Raw genomic sequence first — 13,243 nt, 5'->3', positions numbered from 1 at the left:
CCACTTGAGCAAGGATGGCAGAATGTGGTCCTCTGTGTAGCTAGCTGTTCAGGTGCAATAACAACAGAGTTGCTTTTAAGACAGATTCACCACTGCTTTTTGCAATTTCTGTCACCTTCTTCTGTCTGAAAATCATGTGTTTAGATTTGAAGAGCTTTCTTTGTTGGTATTGGTTTTATTTTTGACATGGATACAATACAATGGGCACGTTCTGTTGTACAAATACGCTTACATGTGGGCTTACTTCAACAAAACACATAACATAATGAGGGTTGTAAGGGAAACATACATACAAACATTTCGCTTTGATTAGTGGCATCGTATTATTTTCCAGAGAAGACACACATTAATGGAAAGCCATTGAAAAATAAAAACTGAAACACAGTATGTTTGTTATCTATTAACCGCAAGATCTGATCTCATAAGATTCACATTGAGTCAACATGGTTTGGATAAAATTTCATCCATATCCGGAAATATGTCTTTTCATATATATTTTTTTGGTAATTTCCAAATCTTGCCCCTTAGAAGGAGAAACATTTTATCAATGCAAAAGACTAGTGGAGAGGTGAAATTAATAATAGAAAGTTTTGGAATATTAAACCTCTAAGCCAAAATATTTTTCCCAGAAAATGCAGAGTGAGGTAGTTAATATTATACATAGACACAGACACATTTGCACACACGCACACATTCTAATGACATTAGCTGCATAAACAGGTTAGAGCATTCCAGTCTGTTTCCAATACCTACTTACAATACACACTCTCTCTCTCTCTGTGTTGATATGCAAAATGCTGTCTTTGTAGAACCATGGAGTACGCAAATGCTTGAGGCATCTTTGGACTTTGCTGAATAAGTTTCTCCCTGCTTGCTACCACTTTCTTATTAATAGCTTTCCACACATGTTACTTTCTGTTAGGTGACAGTCCTGTCATAACTTGGTTTTGACTTCAACCGCTATTAGGAGGAACAAAATTCCAGGTGCCTCCACCAGCATTTTGAAATATAAGGCCTCAAGTTGAGACCTCGCATTCAAAAATGTCATAAAGATTGTTCAGTTTGCTGCATATTAAATCAAGTTAGTGTACCACAATAACGCAAAACAACTTAATATGTAACAGTATTAACCACAGTACCCATGGGTCATTAGGTCCATTTGTATCAAAAAAGAATTTTGACATTGTGTTTCAGAGACAGCAGGTATTTGGCCATGCTGTAGTAGTCTGGGCACTGTACGTAGAATCTAGTTCATCTGCTAATATGCATGTCTTAGAAAGTTATAGGCAATTTTAGTATTAAACAATTGTTCACAGGATGGATTTCATTACATCAGATTTGGCTTTCCGAAGTTGCAAAGTGGTAAGAGGTGGAAGTCTTCCCAAAACCCCTTCTATCCTGCACAGAATACAGTGAGATCTATTTCAGAAGTAATTTTGATGAAGTCCTCACTTCAGGGTCCAGAACATGGCTGCGCAAGTTACAGCGTGAGCACGTGGGTGCTCTGTACTTTCCCATGCACGCCCATTGAGAACACGGTGTGACGGGAGTGGGCAAGACGGAGGAGATCAATGCGTTTGTCTGAAAGTACTGTAGAAAGTTATCTCATTTGCTATGACATTTCAAATTCTTTAGTTAATGTTTAGGCTTTCTGTATAGTCATAAAAGCTCTTTCATTGGCTATAAATACAATGATGCTTAGCATTTATACAATGATCTTTGTATTCAAAGCACTTTGCACATAAAATCCCTTTGCTGAGTTTGTCCTTCCTAGATGGATGTTTATAACTCCTGTTCTGCTCAGGGAATTGTTTGGCTGCATCCAAAAGCAGAATTTAACTCAACTAATTTTCACGTTACCTTTATAAGGAAAGTACTAGTCCTGTTTTACAGCTAAAAGAAAAGGGCATCATAGTAGAGAGAGTTGTCCATTGCTGCAGAGGGAACTAAAGGGAATCAGGAGCAAAGCAATTGCCAAAATGTTTATGCTTAGTCCTATGAACAAACCACAGATCTACTTACTCTCTCTTGTATACTTAAAATAAATAGTTGTCAAAATAAGCAGCGTATTTTATAATACAACTGTCGTGGTCTTAACCTGGCTGCAACTGTGCATCCATTAGTGTTAAGAAAAAAAAAAATTGGAAAGCCAAAAATTTCACTGTTTTAAAGAAAATGAAAGAATAACGTTGCTAAATTTTTTATCTCAAGAAGGTAAGAAAGACAGATGGGATCTGCCCTCTGTAGACATTATTGTTGCTGGTAAAATTACTGATTCAGTGTTGATTTCTGTTACTGGACACTAACAATGAAAGTTAAGTCCTGGAGAACACGATTAACTTTGAACCAGAAGTAGGGTTTCTAGAATGTGAGAATCTTCATCACACAGCTTCAGCAGAGCATCACAAGTTACACATTTCTCTGCAGGACAGTGTACTTTATGTTCACCTGGAGGATGTGGTTCAGAAGGCTTTTACATCGCTACCTGGCAAACAGAGCACCAGCTTCTGCCTCATCTGTGTGTCCAGGTCAGGAACAAAACCCTCTGCTCAGACTGTGGCTGAATTCATTGTGCCATATCATCATCCAATGACGGAGACATTGCAGTGCAGTTGAAAGCATTAGTTCCCATTTTTTGTGTAAGACAAAGATGAAAAAAATACTTGCAGTTTTCCAGAGACTTGTCATTTTCCTAGTCAACAAACATGCCTTAGTTCTATAAAGCATAGCCCAAAAGCAGAGGATTAGGTGAAGAATGGTGCTCACCCTTGTGACTGGCTACAAACTAGACATACTGTCTAACATTTGCTGTGCTGCATTCCTAATGCAGTTGCAACCCACTGTTCCCTTGTCAGCCTGTGTGTTTTCATAGACTGCATGCCGCCTGTAAAAGGAGCTGCAATTTGCTATGTGCAACCCCCAGCACAACTGGCCCTAGTTTGGCTATGGTTTTAAGGCCCTAATGTGTAAATGTTAAATAAGAGTATTAAATCCCTCTGCTCATTGGAAGTTTTTTTTCTTTTCTGTGCTGTATTATACAAAATCCAGACAAAGAACTCTCTTCTTAATGCAGCTGAATCGTATAAAAGTTGCTTACATATTAAAGCTAAAATAAACAAACAAAAAAAAGAATTAGGTTACAAATTAAGAAACTATAATGTTTAACAAAAAGGTGATGGCTGTAAGTGGCACCATTAAGACATATATTATGGCATTACACAGACTTAAATCTGAGAGTATCAAGTAAAAGATGGAGCGAGGGGAATGTGCCCCTTCTCACCTAGCATGTGGCTCCCAAAGCTTGTGGGTGTGACAGGGGAAGGAAGGAGAAAATGGTTTGTGGCACTACAATTACACACAGTAATGTGGTCCAGACAGACAATTTTGGAAGACTGGTAGTAGTATATACAGTGGTACATACATAAAGCAGTATAGCTGTCTATACAGTAGTTCTGCCTCCCTCCCTACCCCAGCGTCAGGTACTCATGAGGAGTGACTGAGAGACATAAATATTGCAGTAATGCACACTATACAGGTTTACTTTCAGCAGAAGGGTTTGATTTTGTCACACAGCTACATCTTGGCACTGCTGCGGGTTGAGCTCCTCTCTTCTACGCTCGACAGATACCTTCTCTTCTTGAATGTCTCTGTGATGCTTCTGTGTTACACTGTGGTCGGTAGTGTTCCATACATCCATGGATGCCGCTGGATTCTTTCCTTTCCAAAAATTTGTGTTCTAACACCAGGTCAGGAAATGGACAACTCCATATGTGACAAGTTGTTTTCCATGCCTCTGTGCCTTGGTCTGTCCTCCTTAACTCCTGAGCCAACCAGCACGATTGCAATCCATATGAAAGCAGAACCGATGTGATATTTTCAGACCGTCCAGAAGCTGGAGTGATAATGCTTACACCAAAAGTAGTAGATGGCGAACATCAGTTGGACAGGACAGTAGGAAGGAATGATATCCTGTAGCTACCATTTTGTTTCGTCTCTGCCAAGACCTTCTTAAAATGACAGGCATCACTGTTGTCCATTTGGCTTTTGTCCAGTACACCGCAGCCTTCTGCTTCAGCTTGCTTTTGGTTTTATCACCCATTCTGCCTGAGGATTTGCACGGTAAACATCTAACATGTACGCATCCGGATCCAAACAGTGCTGGCCTGAAACAGAAGTCGATAGCCATGAATCATAGGATGTTTTGAGCACATTAGTAAATGGGAGAGGGCTATGTTAAAATGTCCTTGAATGTATCTCCGACTTGCACATAGCGAGCCTAGTTTTGTGTGTCCAGCTGACATCTTGCCTGCATAGAGACAGTGGCTTTGGTAAATTTGCCAGGGATTTTACTCAGTGAGAGTCGTGAATTCACTTTTATTTCCAGGCAGGATGCCCTGCATTACACTGACTTATGGACAAGGCGTTTAGTCGAATGGTGAACGAATATTATGGTTTCTTTAGAAGCATTAACAACACTGTTACTGTAAGTGCCACAGTATGTTTTTTTTTATTTCTTTGGATTTACTGGGCTGGAATTACAACTCTGTGACTTCGTTTCTACGCTATTTTTTAAATGCTGAAAAAGTAGCTCTGTAAACCATGTGTTCCCATCCAGCTAGGATCTTGCAAAGAAATATAGGGGCTATAACGAGGTTTTTGGCAGTTGCTGGTTTGCTGGTTGAAAAAAAACCAAACGAGTCTTCTGAAGTCTGGCCGTCTGAGGGTTTGTTTAGCTGGTGACTGGGGCTAGGAGTTGGGTGGTTGGGGAGGCCCTGCTGCCTTTGTCACAGAAAGAGGCATTTGGTGCCTCTTAATTGAGTTAAGTTGATTTGTTGGACTATATTGCATTTACACTGGGTGATGAAGCCACTTAACTGGTGAGGTTACATTGCTGTGACGCAAAGGATTATGGTAAAATTTTTGTACAGTTACTTACAAGGTCACTGGAGTCCTAATGATTTTATTCAAGTGAAAGCAATATAAATGAATTAATGCATAACCAGTGGACTAAGGTACCCTGAAAGATCTAGGACTATAAGCATAATTTTAAATGAAGATGCAAATTAAATGTCCAGATTTTTGAAAGAGTGTGGTGGCAATTGTTTCATAAGGCCTTTAGGATCTTCTCCTATTTTAGCAATGGTTGGTCATCCCATTTAGCCAGGCAAAACAAATCACTAATCAAATTTAGCTTTGTATATGTATATTTTCAGTAATAAAGACTTTGCTTCCTGACTGCTGCTGAAGCAAGTCTGTGACGTTTTGTAATAACTTTATATAAACTGTTTAGAGCTAAATCTAGAAGAATTAAGGAATAATCTAATCAGACAGTTGACAAAAGACTCCAACAGAGCATCCAGAATTTTAGTATGAATAGAGAAAGGAAAGAGTCAGGACTGTGCAATATCAAATTAAAATCTGTTTTTTGACCTTTAGGCCAGGAACTTCTGTGGCAAGCCACTGTTGTTATTGCAAAAATGCCACCGCACGGAACATGGGAGAAGACAAAATCCCTACTGCAAGGAATTTACAATCTAAATAAAGTACGTGGATTAGTATAGTACACTCATACCTGCAGGGGCTGAATTCTCAATTCTGTGGTTTTTTATTTGGAGGAGGTTAACACTTAAACACAGTGAGGAAGAAATAGGTCTTGGGAAAACGATTGACAACGAGGTGGAATGTGCTCACGAGAGGAAGACTAAGGATCTCTTAACCATGGAAAAATGCTCAATTATGAGAGCGAGAGAGGTAAGCGAAGGGTCAGATGAATTTGGCAAGACTGTCAGGAGTCCTGCTGAGATCCAGCCATCAGGTCACTATATCTCCTGCGCGGTGCCCCTTCGGTCATGCTGGAGTCAAAAGGAATCATTACATTGATTTTAACAGCTTTTGGGTCAGAGTCCTTTCCTGCAGATGAACTGGAAGGTAGGAGAGACCCAGCTGTGTGAAAACAGCACTGCCCGGGGGTGTTTTAGGAGGCTAAGGACATTTAGAATTGAATTTTCAAAAATGAGACCTACCTATATTTCCTCCAATTTCATGTAAACTTTGGATCTGGCCTCTCATGTTCTGTGATGAACCACGGCTAGGATAGAAAAAAACCTTCAGTTTGTCTTCCTGTTATAACCACTGCCTTATCAACCACCATCTATATTAAGATAAAAATTGATATTTTTGCCCCTGTGAACTTATCAAAAGCAAGGACTTCCACCAACCGGAGCACTGCAGAATACTGAATCTGCTACAGAGGTAGATCACTCTGTCACAGTTAACTAAGCCTTCTATTATATTATTTATTTTTTATTATTTATTTAAAGAGAATTACGTAGTAACATGGGAAGACTTTACAGAAAAGACTTTCAGATACAATTTATCATTTTCCATAACTGTTAATAATTATTATCTTACAGAAATAAAAACATTAATGTTTTATGGGCAAATGTAAGACAATCCCTCTGGGTTCTCTAGGCAGCAAGTCTATAAAAGGTATGTTTTTAGTAGTGGCATAACAGAGGGCAGATTGATTCTGTATGGGAGCCAATTATTAAGTAAAATATAAGGAACAAAATCAGTGGTTAAAATTTCTATGACCAACGTAACCATAAATTAGCAATTTTAGATTAGAAAAAGAGTCCTTGTAACACAATGAGTCTTTGAAAAGGGGACAATTTATTCATTAATAGTTCTGACATTATTGCTCAGGAAAAACAAAATGTTCTGATTTACCCACCTGTTTTCACAGTGGAATCGAGCCAGGATGTCTTTGGCTTTTGTTTGGCTGTTGAGTTGAATTGCCATAGAGACTTTTGAATGCAGTGGAGCATAAACTCTTATCACCCCCTCGGGTATGTCAGATTGCAGGTATGGGGGAAAAGTGACGGCTCCCTAAAATCAATATTCAGTAGAGTAAGTCTAAGGCAAATATTGCTGTAGCTCCATTCAGAAGCAGTTCTGCAACTCTTTTAAGGTTGCTTGCAAAAATCGCTGTCCTGGATTCGCTTAATTATTCAAAACCCACATTTACAGTCATGCAAACACAAGTTTATAGATACAGTATAATAAGATGCAACACAAAGACACAAACTCCTTAGTAAGCATCACATAAGTGCACGCAGAATAAAGTCCAGCCCTTGAATTTTAATTGCTTGCAGTAATATTGAGTCAAGTTGTTATCTGAGATTTTTTAAGTTATTTCTGTTAACATTGGTCAGTGAACCAACTGCTTATTTAAAAGTACATAAAAATGATAAGGAATATCTGGTCTTCCTTTTAAAGATTAAATTGTCCTGAGGCACAAAGATCCAGTTCTCTGTTTCCACTTCCTATAGCTTCACCTAGATCGAAGCTTATGTACAGTAAAATATCGAAGTACCATATGGTTTCTGTTAATTTGAAATTTGACCTTGTGTAGGGTTCAAATGATCATCTGTGAAGTTTATGCACTCTTCCATGATTAATGGTGGATAAATCAATTAGCAAGGTTTGCATTCCAGTTCTAATCCAATTAATACCATGCTGAGGAGAGTACAATAGTCTCTCCAGTCTCTGTCCCTGTGTAATTTAGAACATCTGAGACCCGGGGGTTGTGTTAAGTGCTCTCAAAATTCAACTCAGTTATCTAAACAGAGTTTGCCTCCAATTTACCCTTCATATTTCAGCTACCTGCAATGGCTAGTCTTGCTTTTATTAGATGCAAAGCCAATTACTACGATCAATGAACTTGCCTTCCCGAAGGTGCAATGACTGCAGTAACTGACTCTCCTTAGAAGCTCTCACTGTATTTGTTCCAGGGTGAATACAGTTTTGCAATGCAGTAGTCTACACTGCCATTTTAAAGAAATATCTGTGTCTCCATCTGCAGCACAAATGTGTGTCCTACCCGCAGCGTATTTCAGTCAATGCTGGCAAATGAATTCTCCAAAGAGCTGAATTAACATGGATTCACGATTCATATATATCCTTTTTCCTTCTGTTTTTCCCCAGACATTCCCTTCTGCATTTTCGTTGTTGTCTGTATTAGGTGGCTTATTCTCTATTTCTTATAATCTCTGAATTTTGCTCCTTCCTAATTTGTCTTTTCTTTTGTTCTTCAAGACTATTCTTCAATACCTATAGAGTCCCTGACCAGTTCCTTGATTATTGCTCTTACAATTCACCAATCTCCATTCTTTTAAACCTCCATGGAAGACTCTAAAGACTTTCTCTCCAGGTTATTAAAGGTAGTTACTACATGGAAATACTATATATAAGCTGCAATATGGACTGTGTATGTTGTGCATGTGTACACAACATGCTTTGTTGCCCAAATTATATGTTATACCTAATACATAAGTTAATTTTAGGTGTCTATTGAAGTAGCATACCTCAAGTAAGTTCCTAAACTCCATATCTGCGCAGTGGAGAAAAGTTGGTGGCTTTAAGACCTCCAAAGGAAGATTTTTGTATCAGACTTTCCTAAGTCTGAACTGCACCTCGAGCTCTGGAAATCCTCAAAAATATCCACCTCTCTCCTCTGACTACATGGGGAATAACAACACAAACTACTTCATTAGGCACTTAAAATTTAGACCCAGTTTTGGTGTCTACGTTAGGCAAACTGGATTTTCTCTCTGCTTAGGAATTTAGTGCAAAATTGTAAAACTAAAGCTTGCAAGGAGAATATTGAGTGGCCTGGACCAGGGCATGGGTAAGTGCAATTAATCCTAATGTGGACCATCGTCCTACTCAACTGCAGATCCATGCATTTGTTGAGTATCTACAGATCATTGCTGTCAAGGACAGTCCACATATGACCATTTTCTTATAAAACAGGTACAAAACCAGCCTGTGTTTGTAACAACTTATAACTTGGGCTGCTAGAAATCATTCTGCCTTTCTCACCTTTTCTCAATCAATCCCCAAAGCTTTCTCTTATCAGGATGTTGGACTAGGAAGCACATCCTTCAAGATAGCTCCCAAATCAGCTTCTTTTGTATGGTAAAATTTCCTCCCCGCCCCCAGAAGCTTTTATGAGATAAGAAAGGAGGGAGGTTGCTTAAACCTGCCCTTGAAAATGATATATTTTTATCACACCTCTGGTCTTTCAGGTCTCTCACGTTCCATCGTCTTTCTCCTCAGAAGTTTTCTCACTCCTTTGTCAAACATCAGCTGCCTCTTGCTGTTGTTCATTGCTGCCTCATTCATTTTTCTCACTTGGGAAATCAGGAAGGATGGGACCTAAAGGGAGGAAACCAGAGCTGAGAATGTACAGTAATTTTTCCTCCCATAAAATTGGTGCTGGGGCTTTAGAAAGGCACCAAATGTTAGGCAGCAGAAGCTCTATTTATTCCCAGAAGATACATGCGATTAGTAGCTCCCCCTAACAACCCACGATTATTCCTTTGGTGAAACTGTAGATCATCTTTCATACCATATGAAACTTTTTAGTGAAGTTTGCAGTTGTAGAAATTTTATTACGAGGTAGCCTTTGCAATCCCCATCATACCCTCCCTCTGTTATGAGGAAATGAGCTGACTGTTGTCATCCTCATGCCAACCTTCAGAAGTCCAGCAAGTAGCACACACTTTCGGCCCATATTATTATGGGCTAGACTTCAAACAGTCATTTAATAATCTCATTCAAGTTTAGATATCTCACCTAGGCATCCAGATTAAATCACTCTCCTATGCATTCTTCTGTATAAACAATGGTGTTGGATAGGTACCTCCCGAGGGCAATTCGTGCTAAAATGGATGTCTTAGTGACATTGGTGAAGTAACTCTTCATCCAGAGGTATCTGTCACCCTATCTCATTCTAGATATAGAAGACTTCAGCCAGTTTCCAAAAAATAGCTGTTTCTTCTAGGAAGGTCAGTTTACTCTGATTTCTACAGAGCTGCTGCATATAGCAAAATACTTCTCTGTACTGGAGCCATAAAGAGGGAACCAGCATTACTCACTGTCCACAGGATGTCCTGGTACCGAATTAAAAGCCGCACAATGTGTGCTGTGGTGGCGGCTGCTTGCATTTCTTGTTGGTTTGCACGTTTCCCTTTGTAGATGAAAAGGTTTGGTGCAACAATCATAGAAACATTCCACAAATTCATTTTGTTTTTCCCTTCATTAGCAACCACCTTCTTCAGGAACTGAAGAAAGGCCTGGAAAAACAACACTCGTTATGCTGAATCTCACAAAATAGTTTACTTCTTAAATGCAACATTTTCAAATGCACAACATGTCTGGCTTGAAAGCTGGTATATTTACACTTGGAGGTGACATTTAGGGGTTTTTGCATTTTATTTGGATTACTCTGATATTTGCTGGCACAACCAACCGTGTCAATCACAGAGGAATAGTTAATGTTATTAAAATACACATTAATAATTTATCTATCAATCACTTAAAGCATAATCCCAAATGTATAAGTCAAGTACAATGTCTGCACTAAGGCTCTGAATCCTGTAGTAGAGGAAAGACAGAAAGGTGTTGCAATGGAGTAGTTAATTTCTTCACAGATTTCAAGGTGTCCATTTTGATGTATCTGGCCAAGGCTTTTTATATTGCAGTCATCAGGGTGATCAGCCTCTCTTCAAATGTGCGCCAGTCCCATATGTGATTGATATAATCTGAGGAATTTCTGCCAGCACCCCCCAAACTTTTATTCTGGGATAATGAAAGCAAGAAGCGCTCAGTGGTTGTTCGTTGATGTCACTTTTGCACATGCATGGCAGAGTCAAAGGAAACTCATTTCCCTTTTGGGCAGTTTATTCAGAATTTTGCTTGAGTGACTGAATAGGATGGATTGCAGCTGTGGCTGGAGTTGGGGTCTGCCAATGAATTCTTTTGCAACACCATACCATTAAAACCACTGTCTTTGTACCCTGACATTGCAATTAAAACATTTTTACAAACCCAGGAATTAAAAAACAGAAACTGTGTTGGAGAAATTTCTAAAACCTCATTATAGATAGCAAGTAGAGATGCATTCAGTTTTTCATCACTTCTATTTTTGTATAAAAGCCTAGTAATAATAATAAAGACTACTCATCTAGCACGTTTTACGTATATTGCTCTATATAGATGCAGACTTTGGTAGAAGAAATAACGCCCATTCTTCACAGAGCACTAGTAGACCTCCAAATGCTTTAAAGAGGGTTGTTATTCTTGTCCCTTTTTATTGTATAAATAAATACAGGTAAAGAAGGCACCTGGACTCATAAAGCTGTATCTAAACTGACTAGTGGGAGACTTTCAGAGGTGGGGGACCTGCAGGGTCCTGGGGAGCAGGGCACCTGATGAAATGTCTGGGCGTTCCCAGGCACCTTGTTCACCCAGGTTTCCTTTATGTGGAAACAAGTCCAAAAACGCAACCAATGTCTCTTAGGGTCAGGACATAGCTGCAGCTAGATCTGGGAGCTCCCAAGAACCCAAAATGCTTGTAGCCACCGTGTCTATATCAGGAAGTAGTACATGGGTGCGGGTTTGTAAGACAAAACAGCTGAGGCTGAGGCCCTGACATCCGTGCTACAGATTTACGTTTCAGGGGTTTTTACTTTGGACTACCTCCTCCAGTCTAGTCCAGTGCCCTGGAAGACCTACAGCCCTGGGAGTGCACTAGACAAGCTCCTGGGGGGCAGCTTCTTGCCTAACTTCATCCCAGAGAATACCAGTTATACAGAAAACCCAGAAACTGGACCTTCTTTTTCCAAACTATGTGAGGAACATGCCTCTTTGAAATGGATGCTCCAGAATAAATGATGCCTGGGAGCGATTTACTGACACCAGCAGTTGGATAACGCCAGCAACTATTTCTTAATTGCTTGTAAGAGAAGTGACAGCCAGGGAACTGGAATGTCTTTTCAAAGAAATGATAAAAAACACAGATGAATAGTTTCACGGTGCAGCATCTGATCAACTGACTGTTAGGAAAAAAAAAGTGTCTCTCATTTAAAAGTCAAAGGCACCACAGATGGCAGGTGATAGCAAACGAAGAACTTTTACTTACCTTGGCTGTGTCTCTGTTGGCTTCAGGCAGCAGCATGATCAACAGATGCAACGCTTGTAGCTGTAACTTGATCTTGGAGATTTCTGAGAATATGAATAATTATTTTTTTTAAAATCCCAATTGCAATTCGTTTGTTCTAAAATCCTTGTTGGTCACCAGTTCTAGAAACACAGCAACCACTGCCTGGTTGAGACTAGTATGTTTAGATATTTATTAACCATAATCTTTTCCCCAAATATAAAACCAATTGTAATGAGTGGATTTTTCGTCATCATCTTGGGTCTTTGTCACAGGGGGAGACAAGGCTCTATAAAATTCCGTCTAAATAGCAAGGAGCCAATATTTTTCAGTAGTAGCTGGTTTCTCTTCCAATATCATGGTTAGAATGTGTTGTATATGGATCAAGTATTTTCCCCCTTTCAAACTGAAATGGATTTTTTTTTTCAGAAAATTTTCAGACTGTTGTTATTGATTAATTTGCTGAACGCTTGTGCCATTGGAGTGAAGATTGATTGCTTATAACTTAAAAAGTATTTGTCCCAAGTCTAGTGCTCTAGATAAATGTAGAGCCCCTTGTCAGTTACAAAATACCATTGTGTTTTCAGCAATTGGTATATATTGAGACTGTGCAATGCTCACTAGAAGAGCTGGGGTGGAGAAGATGGGAAGAATAATTCTGTCATTTGCTTCCACTCAGGGTGGATGAGAGAGGTTTGGAGAAAAAAAAACAGTGAGTGTTGTGGACAGTGTATCTGTTGGAGGGAATAAAGTCACTTTATTCTGCACAGACCCCTCATGTTCAGGCTTCTCCAGACTGCTAAGCAATCGTAACTGCATGAAGTCTGGGACTCACAAGGAGTGCATTCAGGTACGTGAAGGTTACAGGAAGGGGTCACCTCCTTGTGCCCTTTAAACTGCCTCTTGAGGACACTGAAAACTTGGCTGCAACCTTATATAAAGGTTCAAAGTTTTCTGTACTAATTTGCCTAATAAATTTACCATCCCAAGTGTTTCACTCTGTCCTAGCTCAAGCGAATTTACAATGAAGTCAATAGGTATTGCAAGGTACTACTGTGTTCTTCCTGGAAGAGAAATGAACAAAACGTACTGAGAATGAGAGGGTGTATGTACACTGAAAACAAAACCCGACTGCCTGAAGCTTTCTGTGATCACATATATCTTTGTACAAATATTCTGACCTCAGCATAAACAGAGAGAAATAAAATAGATCCAATAGAATATCAGCTAAAGGGCAGT

The 13,243-nt window shown here is 39.4% G+C and overlaps 1 protein-coding gene across 1 annotated transcript in view; it reads right to left on the bottom strand.

The window, feature by feature from the left end:
- Positions 1–3,871: 3,871 nt before the first annotated feature.
- Positions 3,872–13,243, bottom strand: part of ARHGAP28 (Rho GTPase activating protein 28) — a gene marked incomplete at its 5' end in the record, with an annotated part of 73,741 nt that continues 64,369 nt past the window's right edge. Inside the window, 6 exons of the mRNA XM_082309705.1 lie at positions 3,872–4,163; positions 6,024–6,088; positions 6,734–6,888; positions 9,076–9,219; positions 9,942–10,139; positions 11,987–12,069. Coding sequence (XP_082165831.1) covers positions 4,072–4,163; positions 6,024–6,088; positions 6,734–6,888; positions 9,076–9,219; positions 9,942–10,139; positions 11,987–12,069 — 737 coding nt within the window. The 3' untranslated portion in view covers positions 3,872–4,071. The remainder of the gene's footprint in view (positions 4,164–6,023; positions 6,089–6,733; positions 6,889–9,075; positions 9,220–9,941; positions 10,140–11,986; positions 12,070–13,243) is intronic.

The sequence above is a fragment of the Platalea leucorodia genome (assembly GCF_965183815.1).
Source record: "Platalea leucorodia genome assembly, chromosome: 1".
NCBI classification, from domain to species: Eukaryota; Metazoa; Chordata; class Aves; order Pelecaniformes; family Threskiornithidae; genus Platalea; species Platalea leucorodia.
Note: the sequence above shows the minus strand (reverse complement) of the source record. Positions and strands in the feature narration are given on the sequence as shown.